This window comes from Hylobates moloch, unplaced genomic scaffold (genome assembly GCF_009828535.3).
Source record: "Hylobates moloch isolate HMO894 unplaced genomic scaffold, HMol_V3 SCAFFOLD_5, whole genome shotgun sequence".
NCBI classification, from domain to species: domain Eukaryota; kingdom Metazoa; phylum Chordata; class Mammalia; order Primates; family Hylobatidae; genus Hylobates; species Hylobates moloch.
In genome coordinates this window covers 30420579-30443794 of record NW_026652280.1, presented here as the reverse complement: position 1 = coordinate 30443794, position 23216 = coordinate 30420579, and the positions used below count along the sequence as shown (strand labels likewise).

The 23216-nt window shown below is 38.6% G+C and overlaps 1 protein-coding gene and 1 pseudogene across 4 annotated transcripts in view; both read right to left on the bottom strand.

Annotated features, from left to right (window-relative positions):
- Positions 1-23216, bottom strand: part of DYM (dymeclin) — a 395506-nt gene that overhangs the window by 62632 nt on the left and 309658 nt on the right. For all 4 annotated transcript variants that reach the window (XM_032152347.2, XM_058438379.1, XM_032152351.2 and 1 more), the window contains one exon: positions 8231-8413. In XM_032152347.2, the coding sequence (XP_032008238.1) occupies positions 8231-8413 (183 nt within the window). The remainder of the gene's footprint in view (positions 1-8230; positions 8414-23216) is intronic.
- Positions 12601-13756, bottom strand: LOC116468557 (prohibitin-2-like; annotated as a pseudogene).

The following is a 23216-nucleotide window of genomic DNA, read 5'->3' as shown; positions in this document are numbered from 1 at the left end:
TCTGACTTGCCTAGGTTCTGTCAAGTAAACTGCTGTTACTATCTTTGTTCCTCTGTATATGTTTCTTTTTTCTCTGGCTGAATTCAAGACTGTGTTTTTTCTTTTATCTTTGATTTTCAGATGTTTAAATATAATGCCTTTTAAAAAAATGGATTTATCCTGATTAGGGTTCTCTGCGCTTCTTGGATCTGTGGTTTGATGTCAGTATTTTTGGAAAATTCTCAGCTATTATCTCTTCAAATATTTCTTCTGACCTGTTCTTTCTCTCTTCTCCTTCTGAGACTCCAATTACATGTATATTGAATCATCTGATATCGTCCTATAGCTCTTGGATGCTAGGTTCTCATTTTTCACGTTTTTCTCATTGTTTTTATTTGCATAATTTCTACTGACCTATCTTCAAGATCACAGATGTTTTTCACAAGCCCACTAATGAGCCAGTCATGGCAATTCTTTGTCTGTCATATGTTTTTTTACTTCTAGCATTCCCATTTTATTTTTTCTTACAGTTCCCATCTCTCTCTGGAACTGTTTATATATGTTGTCACCTTTTCCCCTAGGACAAAGATTGGTATATGTCTTCTATAAATAACCAGGTAGTAAATATTTTAAGTTTTGTGGGTCCCAATATAGTTTCTGTAACTTATTCTTCTTCTTTTTTTTTTTAAACAACCCTTTAAAAATGTAAAAAACATACTTATTTCACAGGCTGTACAAAGACAAGCTGTGGGCTGCATTTGCCCTATGGGTCCTACTTAGGTGACCTTCACACCAGATCTTTGAAACTGATAAATCATAATTACAGTCCCAGTCTGACAGTTCCAACATCTGAGTCATCACTGAGTCTGGGTCTGTTGTCTGTTGACAACATTATATTTTTCATGCCTTTTTATGTCTCATAATGCTTGGCTGAATGTTAGACATCATGTGTAGAACTGTAGAGACTGACAAATACTATTTATGATAAATTAGGGCACATCTCTTCTTAGGGCAGGCTTGGAGGTTGAGCTGATTCACTCAGAAGGTGTGCTAAATTTGAGTTTTGCTGTTGCTGTGGCTACCTTCAGTGTACCACATCCTTTAATGATGTCTTCTGCTTTGCTGGGATCTGAAGTGCCACAGGTTTTTCAACGTTCATGCTCCACTTTCTGCTTTCAGTGAGCTCTGCATACCTGGGTCCCAGAGCAGGGTCTGTATCCATGCCCTTGATCTTTCCCAGCAGTAGATGCTGCTGTTTGTTACTCAGTACTTGCTAGGCTGGTGGCAGAAGATAGGGGATTCTCTACCTGCTGTCCTAAGACCTCAGTCTTAAATGGGGCTTTCTATGCCTGGGCCTAGGGCATAAGGCTTTCTTAGCTTTCTCTTCCCTTTCTTCCGATGGCAGCCAGCCTTTGCCCTGTATCTGTGATGAGTTGTCGGTAGGATACCTCTAACAGTACTCTTATAGAATCCTGGGCTGGGACAGTTTCCTGCTCTTTACCCAGAAGTAGAGAGTTTTTTGTTTTATCTTTTACATGCAATAATGGGTCTCTACCTATGCCCTGAGGGCAACAAGGTTTGGTGCCCGCCTCTGCACCCCCTCCCCTCCCCTCCTCACCCCCTAACCCCCGCCGGCAATCTAAGGCTTTTGTACCATATGAAAGAAAGGTCTGGCAGGGGAATGATGCTACGCATTTTTCTATAGGTACATCACCTTGGGAGGCTCTCTCTGGCTTCCTGCTGTGCCCCCAGTCTCAGTGGAAAATAGCCTGTGAGTGCAAATGCCTCTAGTGCTTGGGTCTCCTGGGTGTTCTGTAATGTCACGCTAGTCCACACTCAACCTTTGGCAAGTTATTAAAATTGCATCTGATTTCTTTTTACCCACTTGTATGGTGGCTGCCTAGTCCTGTGCTCTGCCACAGGTGATCCAGTCCTGGTGTCTCACCTCAACTTGAGGGGTGGGTGGGCCGATGATCCCTCCTTGGGATCTAGGCTACTTGGTTGCCCTGTGACCTCAGCTCATTGATAGGTTCAAGAAAAGTTATGATTTTGTAGTGTACCTCTTTCTCTTTGTTAGGGTAGAACTCTTCCTAGCTTTCTATATCCTAGGCTGAAACTCTAGGGAATTTATTTTTTAGTAGTAAATTTACTGAGGTACAATTTCATACAATAAAATAAACCTACTCATTTTAATGGTACAGTTCAACCAGTTTTGACAAATATGCATACCCTGTAACCATCTGCCCCTCATTATCACAGAATATTCACTCCACTTTCCCACCCAGTTCCCCATCACTCTGTCCCACCCACTATTCTCTGTGCCTAGAGTGCTCTGTCCCCAGATAGCTGCATAGCTCATTCTCTACCTGCTTCAAGTTTTAGCTCAAACTCACCTTCTAAGAGGCTTCCCTGATCACATTCTTTCAATCTGCAATCTCCTACCCATATTCTAATGAGCTCTCATTATTCTCCTTTCTTATTCTTTTTTTTTTTCCTTAAGCAACTGGGTAGATATTGATGTCATATACTGGGATAAGAAAGGCTATAGAAGAAAATATTTTATATTGCATTGGTTTTTGCAAGAAAATCAAGAATTATGATTTAACCTTGTTCAACAATTGTGGGACTGTCAAGTCAATAGCCTAATGTGCTAGTTTAGAGCTTGATAAGGATGGTTAGGTCTGGAAATACACAAGATCTAATGTGAATTCTACACTGTCCAGAGATAAAAAGATTTCTTGCCTTTACCATACTATACAATGGTTATAGTTCATTGCGTCTGTCCTCTACTCATATTCAGCCATTTCTTAGGTAACCAGACAATTTATTTTATGTTCTCTCTTGTTTGGTGTCATATTCTACCTTGTCTTGCTGCTTAATTCAGCCTGATCATATCACCTTATGCTTTAGATGGGAGAGATAGGCACCAGTGTGTAATAAAAATGTGGGCACTTGAAAAACATATATCTAATTCCTTCTGCAGAAGTTAAAAGTGCTCCAAGGTTAGCCACTTCTGTCTTCTGAGATAATGAGTGCTGCTAAATGTCTTAACCAAAAATAATCAACTCTCAACTCCCTGCCTGCTAAAAATACCTCCACCAACTTTTTTCTTCTACAGTCTTTCACAGAGTTAACTTCTGAAGGTTAACTCTGTGAAAGAAGAAGGTAGCAAAAGCTTGTTTAAGCCAAAATTTCAGGGGTCTTTGGGGGATAGAAGGGGAAGGTAAAGTACTGAAAAAGGCACAGAGTAGAGACGTTATTTATATCTTTATCGCAGCATTCTTTTCAAAATATGTAAAAGGAGGTTAAAATGTTTTTTAAATGAATTTCCAGTGTGCCCAGCACTATTTTGGATGATAGTATTCTACAAAAAGTTGTTGGAAAACCTGCTCATTTGGAAACTTAATTAGGTTTATCCAAGTGAATGTTGAAAACACGGGATTTAATAGAATGAGAACCTGGATTCTGGGCCTGGTTGACTGACTTGCTAGCTAAGTGATCTCAAGCCTACTATTTCCCTTCTCTAGCCCTGCTCTCCCTTCCTCCTAGGGATGGCGAAAGGGCCAATGACATAAAGCCCCCTGCAATGATATGTGATAACTATCCAAGACAATGATCCTTAGGCAGGAATGTATATTAATAGCATCTGAGAAACCTCTCAGCATCTTGATTTTCTTATCTGTAAAGTGGGATAATAATCCTAGCTCACGTGGATTAAGGATGGTAAAAGAGGTCATATACATGAGGCACTCAAGCCTCATTCCCATCATTTAGAAGGTGTACTTAAAACTGTTTAGGCATTTGTTTATATGGTTTTAAGAACTGCATAACAGCATATAGTCAAATGTTTAGCCTGAGAATGCAGTTTTCATTGAATACAGGTGAAGTGCAAACAAGTGGTCCATTCTTCCGACAATGACAGAAAAGTAAGCACTGGGTATAAGTCCAACTTAACATCCTGCTTTTATTTCCATATGGTTCTATACTGTGTGCTTACAGTGAGGTCCTTTCTACTTCCTCACCTCCACTCTGCCTTTCACTTCTTCCAAAGGAGAATGTGTTTCAAATGGATGTAGTTTAAATTCTTTGCATGGTTCTGTGTGTCCTGATTAAAAAAAATTAGTATGGTCTTTCAGAGACTTTTTTTTCTTTTTCTTTCGTGTGTGTGTGTGTGTGTGTGTGTGTGTGTGTGTGTGTGTGTGTTTAAGAGATGGTGTCTCGCTACATTGCCCAGGGTGATCTTGAATTTCTGGGCTCAAGAGATTCTCCTGACTCAGTCTCCTGAGCAGCTGGGATAACAGTGCACCACCACGCCTGGCTCTCAGAGACATTTTTAAGGATATCAATTGCCTGGTTACTAAGAATGTTCCTCATTGCACCACTGATGGAATAAAGACCGATTTGACATCATTAGAACTGATTTTGAAAGAGAAAGTAATTAGGTTTGTGGATATGATCAGATGGTTTCATAGGCAACTGTGGGAGCATTTAGTGAATGCGTATAGTGGTTAGGCAGAATTATTACAAACATAGGCCTTATCATCAAACTCTGGGTTTAAGTTCTGGCTGTATCACTTTCTGAATGTGTGACAGTAAACAAGTTAATTAATCTTTCTAACTTGGTTTCTTTATCTGTAAATTGAGGACTAAAATGAAATATACCTCATGGTTTATTTTTTAATGAGGATTAAGTAAGTTAATGCATGTAAGTGCTTAGCAAGTATGCAATAAAAGCTAGTGATGATTAGAAAAGAAGCAAATGGCTTTTGATGTGGTTTAAATAGAATGTTAAAGCTAAATACTCCAAATGATGTGTAATATTGCAGCTATTGCAGCTATGACCACAGGGGAAAAAAAAATCTCTGGTTTAGTCTTTTGTCAGGAACACTAAGAAAATATTGCCTATCACAATGAAAGGTACTGGGAATTAGAGATTATTTATCTCCCATTTACTGCAGGTGTATATTACCAGACATACATAGTCCATAGTTCAGGTGACTATCTTTAAACATTTTTTTAAAGCAAAAAAGCAAGATAGGAAGGAATGAAAAAAGAAATTGGAATGAGGGAGGTCCAGAGAAAGGTAAAAGTTAGAACAGATGGGATAGAGGACTGCCACAAGGGCAGACTGAAATGAATGGGATGACACAGTTTAGAAACATGAAGACTGAAAATGGACATGTTGGATATTTCTAGAATGTAAAGATCTGAATAAATCTTGGAAAACCAGGAATATCTCCTGGAGCTTGAAAGAGATCATTAATAAACAAACGTAAGAAAATACTATTTTAATATTACGATGCCCATTCTTGGGTGATATTCTTAGACGAAATATTAGACATCAAGAGTCTCAAGACTATAAAAGGCCACACTTCACATCAGATTAATTTTAAAAAGATAAAAGGATAGGAAAAGAAACATGCCAACAGCATAGCCCCACAGGTTTTTGTTTTCCTTGGGAATCCTTATAGTAGTTTTTGGGCTAGTCTTTGACCCTTCAAATGACAGCTCAGATGCAAGAGAATGAGACTACTGTAGGTAGATGCAATAGCCACCCTACCTTAGAAACCATGTCCCAAATAGAAACCAATATCCTTGTGACAGTCTCAGCTTCTAGGTCCTTGTAAAGGACATGCCCAGTTACAAGAATTCTCTCATTCGGAGAAGCCCAAAGTGATGGCTTCTCATCAAGTATTTGTAGTTCATTCATAGTCCTCCAAGTAATGACTCAGCTTACCAATCAAATGTCATTTTATCACATCACCATTTTATCATAGCAGTGTTGCTTGGTAACACAACTGACATTCTACCTCCATTAGATTTCCAGAGAACTGGGCTAGAAGCATCTTAACGCAAGGCCAATTTCTCATGTAAAAGGAGAGTTTTGTGAAACCTTTACCCACAAGCATAATGAGTCTTAAACTCAGTATTTTACCTCCAAAAATACTACTGGGAAGAAATAGAAATGAATTTGGAGAAATTCATGAATAACATGGTTAGAAAAAGCTTTTCAGAAGTAAGTAAACAGCTAGCCTATAAAGTTGCCTTCATACAGAGAACGATTTCTACTGAATGTTATAATCCTTAAGACTGCTTGCAGGAATAACTGTTAAGAGGAATGGATAAAGGCCCTGCTTGAGTTCCGGATAGTTTCTTTGAGAGCTGAGATGAGAGCAGGGACGGCATTCTCCCATGAGATACCCCCAGTCCCCATGGACTCTTTTCTTTCCTTAATAACGGGTACTTTTGCATTCTCATCTTCTATCAAAGCATAAAACTAACAGGAATTCTTAGACTATAAACCACAATTTACCATGTTTTCAAAAATAATCTATCCCATAAAAGACGGAGTTAACTCGTGATAGGTGTTCCTTAGGCAATACTTTGTTTCATAATCTTATTAACACTGACACTTCTCAATTTTAAAGAGATCTTATTAACACCAATACTTCTTAATTAAAACTCAGAGTTAACAAGCAGGACATGGGGCCAGAGATGAAATAATCGAGAAGTTGCCAAGGATGCTCTCACACACATCCTAAATATCAGTGAAGCTACATGGAGTACAGGTTCATAAAGATTTCCCTTAAAATGTCAAAGTTTGATTCTTAAAATAAACATCCTTGTGTGAAATGGTGTTTCTGCTTTATCTTGACTGCACTGATGGCAATTATACCCAAATTCCCCAATTCTGTTAATGATATCTAAATGAAGTCAATATAAGTTTAGGAAAATGACAAGAGTGTCCATGGCAAAATATTTTGCTATAGCTGCAACCGTTAGGTATACAGTTGAAGCAGCTTAAGGAAAGCCAATGAAATTAAGCTGACAGAAGAGTTTTAATATTAATTTCTGTTTACCAGCAATCATGAAAAAGCCATGAAAATCAATGAATGGATTTGCAACAGTATACTCAACTGTAGGTTAAACTCACATTTAATTGTGTAGATTCCAGAGTATCCAGCAGTTAATACATCCTATGTGTTTCATATGTTTATCAGCCATTTAGCATTCCTCTTTTTGGAGTCCCTGTTCAATTCTTGTTAGTTTTTCTATTGAGTTATTTATCTATTATTAATATATATTTTGTTATATTCTAGATTCTAGACTTTTCTTGGTTGTATGTTGCAAATACCCAGTCTCTAACACAGCTAAAACTTTTTAACAGAACTCTAAAACTCCTCTCCAAATAGTCAAACAGATCAAGTAACATTCTCAAATCCGCTCTTTCTATGGAGACCTGCTACCTGCCACACCCACTGTGTACTGGTTCTGCACACTACAGTGTATTCTTGGGAATAGCCTTCAGTGCTCTCCTTTCGTTAAGCCTGGCTTCTTTGTCTTCGTCTTTCTTTGTTTACTACTTTGTGTTGATGGAACATATAGTAGCTTTAGCAGAGATCGGGTTGGTTTCACCGTGTCAGCCAGGATGGTCTCCATCATCATGACCTCGTGCTCCGCCCATCTCGGCCTCCCAAAGCACTGGGATTACAGGCATGAGCCACTGCACCCAGCCTTTTTTTTTTTTTTTTGTGAGATGGAGTTTAACTCTTGTTGTCCAGGCCGGAGTACAATGGTGTGATCTCGGCTCACTGCAACCTCTATTTCCTGGGTTCAAGCGATTCTCCTGCCTCAGCCTCTCAAGTAGCTGGGATTATAGGCATCAGCCGCCACGCCCAGCCCAGAGGCATAAATTCTATGGTTTTTCTGGAAAGCAATTTGGCAACCTGTGTTGGATCTTGAAAATAAAGATACCTTTTGACAGTAAAACTAGTAAAATTCCACCTTTAAAACCATACCAAAAATATAATTTTAAAATTTGAAATAAGACTTATTTATAAACTTTTCATTCATCGTGAATTGATATAAAACACTGGAAATAAATGAACAAAAATGGGATAATAGTTATATATATTTTAGGACACAAAGATGGGCTAGATAGAAATTAAAATGTGAGACTTTCAAAGAATTGATAATACCATAGAAAAATGCTCACGGTCTAAGTGTAAAGTAAAAGTGGCAGAATAAAGAACCGTATGAAGTATGACTTCAATTGTATTAAATACGTATGTGTGTATATACAATACGCACACAGATTACCACAACTATTATAGCAAAATAGACTGCAAATACAGTTAATGTTAAAAGAAGAAACTCTTACTATTATAGTTCTTACCAAGGCTTATTATTAAACATTGTCTGCTTTAACACTTAAAAAAGAATCATAATAAATGTCTTCATTTACACTCACCAGATCAATATTTTGCATTATATCCTGAAATGAAGGATGAGTTCGAAATTGTTCAAAGAGATCGCGTTTGTAAAGCAGGGCGTATACCAAGTTTGGGTTGTGGTGAAGGGAATTTGTCAGGCAGGAGTTGATGATCTCTAACATCATTCGAATCACTTCTTCAATGACATTTAGGTCTTGTGCCTTATAGAGAAAAGAAACCCCAACATAGAGTCAGTCTTTTCCTCCTTGCAATAGAATTAATCAAAATAAGAGTAATTGCCTCAAAATTATAACAGCATTGGAAAGATCACGAAGAGAAGCTCATCAAGATTATTTCTGTCAAGAATCTTAAGAATGAGATTTATCAGTTACTAAAGGATTTGGGTTAAAATCTTTTGAACTCAGTATGGTAATAATTAGGAATTTCATATAATAAATTATAGACTTACCAATCTAGAGGGAAATTTGGAGCTGACTCAGCTCCTCATTTAATAGGTCCATACTGGTATTCTCATTATTGTATTACCCTAAATCGCTAAGACTTCCATGATGTAGAGTAGTGGTAGGGTTGTACCCATTCCAAGAAAAATGCCTAGTTCAGAAGATGACTTCATTTCTCTACACTGTCATTTCAGTCTTTATATTTCAGATAGCCTGATTTTGTCACCGTTTCCTCAGAGTGAATAGTCTTTGGGAATCTGAACATAAAATAGTTACCAAACAGTAAAGCTCAAAGTAAGCAATCAGCAAACCTCTTGGAAGAAAAGGGCAATGGAAAGAGCAAGCACATGGGTATATACAACAGACTTTCCTCTCCTCTTCAGTTTTCTATAATACATTTGACAGTTGAAGCAAAAATTATAACATTGATGTGGTTCTCAATGTATACAAAGGAATATCTAAAACAATTATAAGCAAAGGTGGGTAAGGGATTTAAAGGGACAAAGGTTTCTACATCTCACTTGAACTGGTAAAATATCAACACTACTAGACTGCGATAAGCTATGTACATATAACGTAATGTCTAGAGCAAATCTACCTGACGAGAAACAAAAATACTATAGATATATCAAGGCTGGGTGCAGTGGCTCATGCCTGTAATACCAGCACTTTGGGAGGCCAAGGTGGTCAGATCACTTGAGCTCAGGAGTTCGAGACCAGCCTGGGCAACATGACGAAACCCCATGTACACAAAAATTAGCCTGGTGTGGTGGCACACATCTGTAGCCTCAGCTACTCGGGAGGCTGAGGTGAGAGGATGGCTTAAGCCTGAGAGGTGGAGGTTGCAGTGAGTTGAGATTGCTCCACTGCATTCCAGCCTGAGTGACAGAGCCAGAACCTGTCTCAAAAAAAAAAAAAAAAAAAAAAAAAAAAAAAAAAAGAAAAAGGAAAAAGAAAAAGGAAAAGGAAAAAAGAACTAGAGACATATCAAAATGGGATTCTAAAAAAATTTCCATACAGGAAGGCAGAAAAAATGCAAATGAAAAAGGGAAACCAACTAAAAACAGAAAGTAAAATGGTAGTTACACATTAATAACTACATTAATTGCAAATAGTCTACAATAGTTAAAATCCGAGGATTGGCAGAGTGGATTAAAAGCACACCACCCAACTATATGCTATCTATGAGAAACTTCTAATACAGTTAGGTTGAAAGTAAAAGGACGGAAAAAGATACCTACGCAAACGTAAGTCAAAAGAAAGCAGGAGTGGCTATACAGTATACCGTATCTTTAAGGGACTGGTTCCAGGACATCCCCCCTGCCTCAGAAATACCAAAAATCTGCAGATGCTCAAGTCCCTTATACAAATGGCATACTACAGTTGCTCACTCCATCCACAGATTTAAAAAAATCTGTGGATGTGGAATCCAAGGATATGAAGGGCCAACTGTATGTACTTTCAATCTGCATTGGTTGAATCTGTGCATGTATAACTCAAAATATGGAGGACTGACATATTAGTATCAGGTAAAGTAGACTCCAGAGACTATCTGGCCTATAAAATAAAAAATATTGACTATCTGGCTCTTTACAGAAAAAGTTTACTTCCCCTGCTTAAGAGATGAAAAGGTATGCCTATTTCCGTACAATTTACCTCTGTCTTTCTTATTTTTTTTTTTTGACTCAGGGTCTCCCTGTCACCTAGGCTGGAGAGCAGTGGTGCAACCCTAGCTCACTGCAGCCTTGAATTCCTGGGTTCAAGCAATTCTCCCATCTCAGCCTCCCAAAATGCTGGGATTTTATAGGTGAGCCACTGAACCCAGCCTCTGCCTCTGTTTTCTTAAATACAATTCTAACATTCAATTGAAATGTATGAAACATACAAAAAAGTAAGTAAAAGAATCCATGCTGAACAAAGTCATCAACAGAATATGACACAGAGATAAAACATTCTGAAAATATCAAAGAGGGAATATAAAAGAACTATGATCTACAAAATTTGTTTCAATTGATTGGGAATTTCAGCAGAGTTAAAAACTATAAGAAAGAGACAAATGGTAATGCTAGAAATTTCGTAAAATGTGGTGATTGCAGTGAAGAATGCCTTAAATAGGTTTCAACAATAGACTGGACAGAGCTTGGGAATAAATTGCAAACCTGAAGGCAGGTTAACAGAAATTGCACAAACTAACCCTACAAAGAGAAAAAAAGAGTGAGAAAACAAGACAGAGAATACAACAAGGGCTGTAAAATAATATGAAATGCATTAATATACATGTAATTGACTCCCAGAAGGAAAAGAGAAAGAATGGGGCAAAAGAGATATTCGAAGAGATAATGACTGAGCATTTCCTATAAATAATGAAAAAAAATCAAACAGATTCAAGCACATCAGAAAATACCCATGGTCACTCCACCCCCAAACAAAAACCAAAAGAACCCATGTACTTAGATCCATCAAATTCAAATTATTAAAGACCAAGACAAAGAGAAAATCTTGAGGACAGCTAAAAACAAAACAAAACAAAACAAAACAAAACAAAAAAACCCACACACATTAAATACAGAGCCGCAAAGATAAGAATCACAGCTGACTTAGGAGAAACGATGCAGTTCAATCTAAATGTAGTGGCATCATTAAAGCACTGAAATAACAGCCAAGTATCCCATACACAGCAAAAATATCTTTCAAATATGAAGGTGAAAAAAAAGACTTTTTCAGACAAAAATAAGTTGAGATAATGTATTACCTGCACTATACAAAATATTAAAGGGATTTCTTCAGGCAGAAGAAATATGAAGCCAGACAGAAATGTAGATGTCCACAAGGGAAGCAAGATATTTTTCTTATTTTTAATCACTCTAAAAGAGAGCTGACTTCTAAAGTAAAAATAGTTGAGATGTATTACAGGTTTATAGCATATATATAAAAAACATGTAAAATATATCATAACATTCTGCTGATGGACATCCAATGTATATCCAGTTTCCTTGTTTCTATGAGTAAGGCTGATTAGCCTCCTGGTAGATGTGTTATATATGGGTACTTTTATGTCTCTGGGATAGATTCCAGGAGAGGGATTGCTGAAAAGGCTGTATTTGTAAAGTTAATAGATGCCGTCAGATTGTTTAGGGTGATGACAATACACTTAAACTAGCAATGTAGGAAGGCCCTTTCTACCATTTTCTCACCAACAGCAGGTATACTTGTTTTTTTTAAAACTCACTACCTGAAAGATACAGAGAAATACACTGTTACTACCTTAGTGACCATTTCCCTGAATGGGAGTGCGAACCCTCTTGTGAACTGCACATATGAGGGATCTGGGTTGCACACTCCTTACAGGAATCTAATGCCTGATGATCTGAGGTGGAACTGAGGAGGTGATGCTAATGCTGGGGAGCAGCTGCAAATACAGATTAACAAGCTCAGTGCTCCCCTTGATTTTACATTATAGTGAGTTGTATAATTATTTCATTATATATTACAATGTAATAATAATAGAAACAAAGTGCACAATAAATGTTATGCACCTGAATCATCCTGAAACCATCAACCAGTCCATGGAAAAACTGTCTTCCACAAAACCGGGTCCCTGGTGCCAAAAAGGTTGGAGACTGCTGCTTTACATTCTTCAGTGTCACAACCACAAGTCTAGGTATTGGCTTATTTTTATTCATCTTGCTCAGTATATTCGGAGTGCACTTTTGACCTGAGAACCTAGTCTCTTCCATGAAGATAACTTGGATAATCTTTTCTAATTATTATCTTCCAATTTATTAACTCTCTTTGATAGCATCCAGTATAGATCACTGTTGCTTACTGAGCTTTGAATTTTAATGACTATATTTTTCATTTTTTTGGGGGGGGTTAAGTAATAAAAATTTATTGAGAATTCCTGGGTTGGTGGTTATCTCCTCCCAGCCTTGAGGGAGGGAACACTGTAGGAAATCACTGGGAAATCACGCACTGTCCCAACAGCTCCAGTTAACACAGGGAGGAGGAAAGTAATTCCCCAGAAAAGGGGCTAGTCTTCAGTCTTCCTTAATCCAAGAGGGGTTCAGGGAACCGGTGTGGGGGACCATTGCATGATACTGGGGCGGGGTAGGGCTGTGCTGGACCCCTGGCTGGCTCCTCAAAAACTGGAGAAGCAGATCCACTTCTTCTGGGGGTGGAGTTCTTGGTGACTAGGCTCATTTCTTACCCTTGATGAGGCTGTCACTTCCTCTGGCGAAACTTTCATCCTGTAGGTTCAGTACGAGGTTGTCAGCCGTGAGATAGATACGATTCTGTGATGTGGCGATCGTCTTGGAGATATTCTGGGCTGCTCGAATCTTGCGAAGTTTGATGTAGCCAGGGTTCTTGCTCAGTGCTTCTCCAAGCATCTTGGCAGCCTCGGCCTCACCCTCGGCCTGCACAATCTTCTGCCGCTGTTCCTGCTTCGCTTTTTCTACCAAGAATTGGGCCCGCTGGGCCTCCTGCTGGGCCACTTGTTTGGCTTCTACAGCAGCTGTGTACTCTCGGCTAAAGCTCAGCTCTGTGATGGCCACATCATCCAGGATGAGGCTGAAGTCCTTGGCCCTCTCTGTCAGCTCCCGGCGGATCAACAGGGATACCTGGGCCCGCTGGGTGATCAGCTGTGAGGCATTGAACTTGGCCACCACACTGTTGAGCACCTCGTTGACAATGGACGGCAACACTCGTTCCTCACAGTCCAGCCCTAGGCGCTGGTACATGCTAGGAAGCTCCTGAGCATTGGGTCCAGACAACACTTGCAGGGAGATATTCACCATCTGTAGGTCTTTGGAGCCTGTAGGGGAGATTTTTTGAGGTCTGGCCCGAATGTCATAGATAATGGGGTACTGGACCCAAGGGATCCTGAAGTGAAGGCCCTCGGCCAGGATAGTGTCCTGCTGCACTCCACCAATCCGATTGAAGATGGCTCCGTGCCTGCCTTCCACGGTGAACACGGATTTGCGCACACCGTAGGCCACAGCGCCAGCCCCTAGCAACAGCTTCAGGGCTGCCCATGCCCCGGGGCCTGGCGGGCAGCCGTCCTGCCAAGTCCTTCAAGTTCTGGGCCATGTCTGATCTTGAGGCCGGCGGCACCGGAGGTCAGAAGGGGGTGCCGGCCCGCCTCTACGCTGCTCCGGCTTAGGTACTGCACCCTTCACACGAGGGTTCGGGCCCGTAAGGCTGGCGAAAGCTATATTTTTCATTTTGAGCTTTCTAGTTAACTAGTTCTCTCTCACAGTCATGTTCTTACTTCATTTATTTCTGTTTTTATTTTTTTATGAATATTGGTCCTTCATTTATCCTTGAGGCTACTCAAAGTATTTCCAAAATTATTCTATTAGTTTTTAATTTTATTTGGATAAATTTACCTTAATTATGATCATGATTGTTATCTTTCTATTGTTAATTTCCGCATGTATTTTGTTAGGCAAGCTTATCTAATATGGTTTAATACTTCCAAATCTATAGGTTATGTGGTGGCTTCCTAGAGTCTCAGATTGAAACCAGGTCTCATAATTGGTGCCTCGGTGCTCCTGCCCTGCAATCATACTAAAGACAGTACCGGCCAGGTTTATCACCATACCAGTATCAGTTTGTTTCAAGATCCCATGGTGAGGCTGTTTCTGTGTACTCTTGCCTCCCTAGACATATAATTTAACTGTTATTATTAGCACATTTATTCAGGCTCTTTATTTCAATAAGGATCTATTCCAGCTCCTAATTTCTACCAGGGAATCTGGCACTAGTGTCTGGCCTACAGTAGCTGAGCTCCCAACCACTTCTCCTCCTTCCAGCTCAGCAGGCTCACTGTTTTGACTGCTTTTTCTGCTTCTGTTCCTTCAAGAAATAGCTATCTCATTTTGGGATTTGGATATGTGTTTAAAATGTTTTCTTTTTATGATTCATCTATTATTGTTATGTTTTTGAAGCAAAGGGGAGGAGATGAGACTTCAAATTTGGAACTAACAAGATAATCTTGACCAGAAGTTCTCTGAATTATATTTGCTTCTCATTTTGGTATTTGAATTAGTATAGAAGGAAGAGACTTCAAGCTTCAGAATTCTCTCTCATGGTCATTTAAGGGCAACCCAATGAAATGGTATGACTACTTTAGAAATATAATCAAGTCAAAATATTAGCTTTCTGTAGAATTTTATGTTCATATATATTTTATACACTCACTTATGCTAAGTGCTGATATATGAAACTTATACTTCAAAAATTATCTGCAGATAGCTTACAATTTCTGCTTTCAAACACACTGAGAGTTTATTCTCAATGTTTAAATAAGTAATTTGCTGAAACAAACAGGGTGATACACCCAACTCCTAACTAGGCACCTGCTACTTTAAACCCAGGCTAAAATATTGACTATTTATTTTATTCCCAAGTCAGGGAAAGTATAAAATAGAAACTTGAGGCCAGGTACAGCAGCTCACATCTGTAATCCTAGCATTTGGGGAGACTGAGGCAGGAGGATCACTTGAGGCCAGGAGTCAAAAGCAGTTTGGGCAACTAAGCAAGACCCCATCTCTACAAAAAATTTAAAAATTAGCTAGGTGTGGTGTGGTGGTGCATGCCTATAGTCCCAGTTACTCAAGAGGCTGAGGCAGGAGGATTGCCTGAGTTCAGGGGTTTGAGGCTGCAGTGAGCTATGATCATGCCACTGCACTCCAGCCTGGGCAACAGAGTGAGATCCTGTCTCAAAAAAAAAAGAAAGAAACTTTATATTAATAAGCATGTTCTACATTAGTTTTCACTTTGCATGACTCTGACTAAAGGCTCTTTAAGAGTTACACTAACCCTCTTATTTTTAGACTTATTGGGTATTTTACCAAACTTCTCTTACATTGTTTCTGTGACAAATTCTAATGTCATCTTTTATAGATTATATTCAGTTGCAGATTTATAAATTAAATGACAAGAACACATCGTTTTTAGCATTACTCAAATTGACTAACAATATACTGTGGGATGTTACAGCAAACACATTTTATACGATATCGTATTTGGCTGGACTGCCATGCTAGAAAGAATCTTCTGTATTTTAATGTACAACTATTTTGAAAAACAAAAATGAGAAACAAAATTCAGAAATAAGTTTAAAGAGTAGCTAATTATAATTTTCTGTCAATATTTATTTTAATATGTAACACTCTAAATAAGTTATTAGGCCAGGCATGGTGGCTGAGGCAGGCGGATCACAAGGTCAAGAGATCAAGACCATCCTGGCTAACACGGTGAAACCTTGCCTCTACTAAATATACAAAAAATTAGCTGGGTGTGGTGGCACACGCCTGTAATCCCAGCTACTCAGGAGGCTGAGGCAGGAGAATCACTTGAACCCAGTAGGCGGAGGTTGCAGTGAGCCGAGATCACCTATTGCACTCCAGCCTGGGTGACAGAGTGAGACACTGTCTCAAAAATAAATAAATAAAGTTATTAAAATTTCAATATAAAGAATCCCTATAAACCTCAACATAAATAGCCTTTTTATGAGGTTAAGAATAGTTTCCTTTCTGGTTATACCCAGGGGTGAAATTCCAAATATTTAACAACTAGTTGGCACTGCTAGTCCTAGTGGATGCAGGTTGAGCACAACCAGGGCAGCCCTATTAGCTTGCATTGGCTGGATGTCAGTGGTAGTAGTGACATAGTACTCTTAAGTATTCTCTTTCAAGAAAGAAAAACAAAATGAAGTTTCCTTGAAGTCAGGTCTATGTTAATTTTATTATATTCCAAAAACTATACCAAGAATTTCTACGTGCATTACTTTATTCAATTCAGCAATTCTTTAGTTTACTTCTAATTCAGTTATTATCTATCCAATTAGAAAGCTTAGAATTTGGTCAAAGAATCATAAAATTATAAAACACACTCAGAAGATACAAAAGACACTAAAGTCACTCCCCTTAATGCTAGAATCCCTTCTATAACATTCATCCCAAGTTGTCAACCAGCCCATCCTTGAATACGGAACACTTTTGAAAGGCTCCTCATTCTTTCTATGCAGTACAGAAATCTGTTGCAGTTTGGCAGAAGTCCGTCACCCTACTCCTACTCGCCGGTCTTCAGTCTATTCCACTGTCATAGCTATCATCTTCTTCTCAAGCCCATCAGCAACCTCAAGTGTCCCTCAATACAACCTGGTTTAAAGCCTGCTCATCATTTTATTTGCACTTTGCTAGATGTCTAGCATTTGGACTGTTTCGACCATAGACGTAATGCTGTGTATTCCATTATCTCCATTAAGATACATAAGTATTTATAAATTTGTAATCCTTGCAACTAATTCATTTCCATTTTTAAGTGACAACAGTTCTCAGCTAATCACTACTTTAATTATCCTTTATGGAACAGCCAGAATTCCTATGTGTAAGTCATTTCCTGGAAACCATGCTCTGGATCCTCCCATTGGTGTTGGAAGATCAACTACAGCTTCAAGGCACCAAGCAGATCATGAAATAATCACGAGCCAGAGGGGTAAATTATGTACCCTGAGATTCTGATTTACTAAAAACAAAGTATCAAATTTTTGACTAATTCTAATTTCTAAGGAAAACTATCTCAACAACTATAATTTCCCAGTTAATTGAATCTTGAACTTGCTACTATGATTAGATGTCTGGTGCAGGTACCTACTATACGTGGTAATAAATGAAATCCTTTACGTTTCATTTTTAAAAAGCATTATTGGGTTATAATCACCACTTGTAAAAAGAAGAAAAAGCATGAATTTGGAGAGTTTCTTTAAAATTACAAACCATCCAAATTTCAGTATTTAAATAGACCTAAAATGTTATCTAATCTCATGATTTGGGTGTCAGAACTTCAAATGGTATTTAATATTATTTGATTTTTTTCATAAATTTTAAATGAGGCAGCATTTGTAAAGTCCTTAAAACTGTGTGTAACACATGGTAAGCACTATGTGAGTGTTATCCAAAACATCCACAAATACATTTTCGAAGTATTTTGAAGGAGAAAAATCATTTTAGCTCTAGACACTATCATAAAAAATATAAATGGCTTTCCAAATTTGAAATTACTATAAGTGCAAAGAACTCAGAACTCATGTTTCTTAGTTTTAAATGTAAGTCCAAAATCCCACTCTTATTAATTTATAAAAGTAGTCAATGTATAGAAAAACTGACTTGCATTTATGAAATAAAATTTTACAGAAGACACGCTTTTGAAAACTAACCATATTTCCTCAGTATTGTGTCAAAATGAGCTTTGTCAGAGGTAGAATGTGCTGGCTCCTCAATGGAGCAGCCATGGTATTTTCCTCTTAGTCCTTACAGCTTCTGTAACAGGAACAGATTCCACGTCGGACAGGCTTTCTCCTCCAAAAAATGGGCATACTTATTTTACTGCAGACAATTTCAAATGTAATTTCATATCAAATAGAGAAGTTGGCCACTGTGGGAATGTTTTACCTTGTTAACAGCAGTCAGAGTTGCCTCTCATTCTATAAACTTCCTTTTCCTTTTAAGAGGGAATTTATACAGTTAAATAGTTTCAAATCTTTATTTTTAGTTTCCTTAAGAGAAGCATATGTATCTTGTTTGTATTAGTTTTGGGGGGATTCCAAGAGAGTTGTCTAAATTTCCTGCATTTTCAGCAGAAAATAAAACCTTCAACAAAATTAATGGGATTTTGCCAAAAGGGGGGAGTAGGGGGAGGAAATGCACAAGCAAAGTTCTCTTTAAAGTTAATGCGCCAATGGCCTTCAAAGGCAATCACTTGGTGATAGACTCTTGTTATCTTTACGTTGTTAATTCACTGGTGCACACACTGGAAAGCTTTGTGGCCGTGTTATTTCTAGCCAGAACTGGATTTGTCCCAAAACACTGAGCTTCTGATAGAAAGAACAGGTTTTATATTACACACAAAATCAGAGCTGAAGAATAAATCCTGTGACCTAAAAAGACAATGGGTAACCTTAATAAAGCAGTGGGGGGGAGGTGGTGAGGAGAGAGCAGTCACTGCACCACTGGTCTCATGCGGGGATGTAAAACCATGTGGTCTTTTTCTTTTCTTTTTTTTTTTCCATAATTTTTTTTTTTTATTATACTTTAGGGTTTTAGAGTACATGTGCACAATGTGCAGGTTTGTTACATATGTATCCATGTGCCATGTTGATTTCCTGCACCCATTAACTCGTCATTTAGCATTAGGTGTATCTCCTAATGCTGTCCCTCCCCCCTCCCCCCACCCCACAACAGTCCCCGGAGTGTGATGTTCCCCTTCCTGTGTCCATGAGTTCTCATTGTTCAATTCCCACCTATGAGTGAGAACATGCGGTGTTTGGTTTTTTGTCCTTGCGATAGTTTACTGAGAATGATGTTTTCCAGTTTCATCCATGTCCCTACAAAGGACACGAACTCATCATTTTTTATGGCTGCATAGTATTCCATGGTGTATATGTGCCACATTTTCTTAATCCAGTCTATCGTTGTTGGACATTTGGGTTGGTTCCAACTCTTTGCTATTGTGAATAGTGCTGCAATAAACATACGTGTGCATGTGTCTTTATAGCAGCATGATTTATAGTCCTTTGGGTATATACCCAGTAATGGGATGGCTGGGTCAAATGGTATTTCTAGTTCGAGATCCCTGAGGAATCGCCACACTGACTTCCACAATGGTTGAACTAGTTTACAGTCCCACCAACAGTGTAAAAGTGTTCCTATTTCTTCACATCCTCTCCAGCACCTATTGTTTCCTGATTTTTTAATGATGGCCATTCTAACTGGTGTGAGATGGTATCTCACTGTGGTTTTGATTTGCATTTCTCTGATGGCCAGTGATGATGAGCATTTCTTCATGTGTTTTTTGGCTGCATAAATGTCTTCTTTTGAGAAGTGTCTGTTCATGTCCTCTGCCCACTTTTTGATGGGGTTGTTTGTTTTTTTCTTGTAAATTTGTTTGAGTTCATTGTAGATTCTGGATATTAGCCCTTTGTCAGATGAGTAGGTTGCAAAAATTTTCTCCCATTCTGTAGGTTGCCTGTTCACTCTGATGATAGTTTCTTTTGCTGTGCAGAAGCTCTTTAGTTTAATGAGATCCCATTTGTCGATTTTGGCTTTTGTTGCCATTGCTTTTGGTGTTTTAGACATGAAGTCCTTGCCCACGCCTATGTCCTGAATGGTATTGCCTAGGTTTTCTTGTAGGATTTTAATGGTTTTAGGTCTAACATATAAGTCTTTAATCCATCTTGAATTAATTTTTGTATAAGGTGTAAGGAAGGGATCCAGTTTCAGCTTTCTACATATGGCTAGCCAGTTTTCCCAGCACCATTTATTAAATAGGGAATCCTTTCCCCATTTCTTGTTTTTGTCAGGTTTGTCAAAGATCAGATAGTTGTAGCTATGCGGCGTCATTTCTGAGGGCTCTGTTCTGTTCCATTGATCTATGTCTCTGTTGTGGTACCAGTACCATGCTGTTTTGGTTACTGTAGCCTTGTAGTATAGTTTAAAGTCAGGTAGCGTGAGGCCTCCAGCTTTGTTCTTTTGGCTTAGGATTGACTTGGCGATGCGGGCTCTTTTTTGGTTCCATATGAACTTTAAAGTAGTTTTTTCCAATTCTGTGAAGAAAGTCATTGGTAGCTTGATGGGGATGGCACTGAATCTATAAATTACCTTGGGCAGTATGGCCATTTTCATGATATTGATTCTTCCAACCCATGAGCATGGAATGTTCTTCCATTTGTTTGTATCCTCTTTTATTTCATTGAGCAGTGGTTTGTAGTTCTCCTTGAAGAGGTCCTTCACATCCCTTGTAAGTTGGATTCCTAGGTATTTTATTCTCTTTGAAGCAATTGTGAATGGGAGTTCACTCATGATTTGGCTCTCTGTTTGTCTGTGATTGGTGTACAAGAATGCTTGTGATTTTTGTACATTAATTTTGTATCCTGAGACTTTGCTGAAGTTGCTAATCAGCTTAAGGAGATTTTGGGCTGAGACAATGGGGTTTTCTAGATATACAATCATGTCATCTGCAAACAGGGACAATTTGACTTCCTCTTTTCCTAATTGAATACCCTTTATTTCCTTCTCCTGCCTGATTGCCCTGGCCAGAACTTCCAACACTGTGTTGAATAGGAGTGGTGAGAGAGGGCATCCCTGTCTTGTGCCAGTTTTCAAAGGGAATGCTTCCAGTTTTTGCCCATTCAGTATGATATTGGCTGTGGGTTTGTCATAGATAGCTCTTATTATTTTGAGATACGTCCCATCAATACCTAATTTATTGAGAGTTTTTAGCATGAAGCGTTGTTGAATTTTGTCAAAGGCCTTTTCTGCATCTATTGAGATAATCATGTGGTTTTTGTCTTTGGTTCTGTTTATATGCTGGATTACATTTATTGATTTGCGTGTGTTGAACCAGCCTTGCATCCCAGGGATGAAGCCCACTTGATCATGGTGGATAAGCTTTTTGATGTGCTGCTGGATTCGGTTTGCCAGTATTTTATTGAGGATTTTTGCATCAATGTTCATCAAGGATATTGGTCTGAAATTCTCTTTTTTGGTTATGTCTCTGCCAGGTTTTGGTATCAGGACGATGCTGGCTTCATAAAATTTGTTAGGGAGGATTCCCTCTTTTTCTATCGATTGGAATAGTTCCAGAAGGAATGGTACCAGTTCCTCCTTGTACCTCTGGTAGAATTCAGCTGTTAATCCGTCAGGTCCTGGACTCTTTTTGGTTGGTAAGCTATTGATTATTGCCACAATTTCAGAACCTGTAATTGGTCTATTCAGAGATTCAACTTCTTCCTGGTTTAGTCTTGGGAGGGTGTATTTGTCGAGGAATTTATCCATTTCTTCTAGATTTTCTAGTTTATTTGCATAGAGGTGTTTGTAGTATTCTCTGATGGTAGATTGTATTTCTGTGGGATCGGTGGTGATATCCCCTTTTTCGTTTTTTATTGCATCTATTTGATTCTTCTCTCTTTTCTTCTTTATTAGTCTTGCTAGCGGTCCATCAATTTTGTTGATCTTTTCAAAAAACCAGCTCCTGGATTCATTAATTTTTTGAAGGGTTTTTTGTGTCTCTATTTCCTTCAGTTCTGCTCTGATTTGAGTTATTTCTAGCCTTCTGCTAGCTTTTGAATGTGTTTGCTCTTGCTTTTCTAGTTCTTTTAATTGTGATGTTAGGGTGTCAATTTTGGATCTTTCCTGCTTTCTCTTGTGGGCATTTAGTGCTATAAATTTCCCTCTACACACTGCTTTGAATGTGTCCCAGAGATTCTGGTATGTTGTGTCTTTGTTCTCGTTGGTTTCAAAGAACATCTTTATTTCTGCCTTCATTTCATTATGTACCCAATAGTCATTCAGGAGCAGGTTGTTCAGTTTCCATGTAGTTGAGCGGTTTTGAGTGAGTTTCTTAATCCTGAGTTCTAGTTTGATTGCACTGTGGTCTGAGAGACAGTTTGTTATAATTTCTGTTCTTTTACATTTGCTGAGGAGAGCTTTACTTCCAACTATGTGGCCAATTTTGGAATAGGTGTGGTGTGGTGCTGAAAAAAATGTATATTCTGTTGACTTGGGGTGGAGAGTTCTGTAGATGTCTATTAGGTCCACTTTATGTAGAGCTGAGTTCAATTCCTGGATATCCTTGTTAACTTTCTGTCTCGTTGATCTGTCTAATGCTGACAGTGGGGTGTTAAAATCTCCCATTATTATTGTGTGGGAGTTTAAGTCCCTTTGTAGGTCACTGAGGACTTGCTTTATGAATCTGGGTGCTCCTGTGTTGGGTGCATATATATTTAGGATAGTTAGCTCTTCTTGTTGAATTGATCCCTTTACCATTATGTAATGGCCTTCTTTGTCTCTTTTGATCTTTGTTGGCTTAAAGTCTATTTTATCAGAGACTAGGATTGCAACCCCTGCCTTTTTTTGTTTTCCAGTTGCTTGATAGCTCTTCCTCCATCCCTTTATTTTGAGTCTATGTGTGTCTCTGCACGTGAGATGGGTTTCCTGAATACAGCACACTGATGGGTCCTGACTCCTTATCCAGTTTGCCAGTCTGTGTCTTTTGATTGGAGCATTTAGCCCATTTACATTTAACGTTAATATTGTTATGTGTGAATCTGATCCTGTCATTATGATGTTAGTTGGTTATTTTGCTCGTTAGTTGCTATTGTTTCTTCCTAGCCTCGATGGTCTTTACAATTTGGCATGTTTTTGCAGTGGCTGGTACTGGTTGTTCCTTTCCATGTTTAGTGCTTCCTTCAGGAGCTCTTTTAGGGCAGGCCTGGTGGTGACAAAATCACTCAGCGTTTGCTTGTCTGTAAAGTATTTTATTTCTCCTTCACTTATGAAGCTTAGTTTGGCGGGATAGCAAATTCTGGGTTGAAAATTCTTTTCTTTAAGAATGTTGAATATCGGCCCCCACTCTCTTCTGGCTTGTAGAGTTTCTGCTGAGAGATCAGCTGTTAGTCTGATGGGCTTCCCTTTGTGGGTTACCCGACCTTTCTCTCTGGCTGCCCTTAACATTTTTTCCTTCATTTCAACTTTGGTGAATCTGACAATTATGTGTCTTG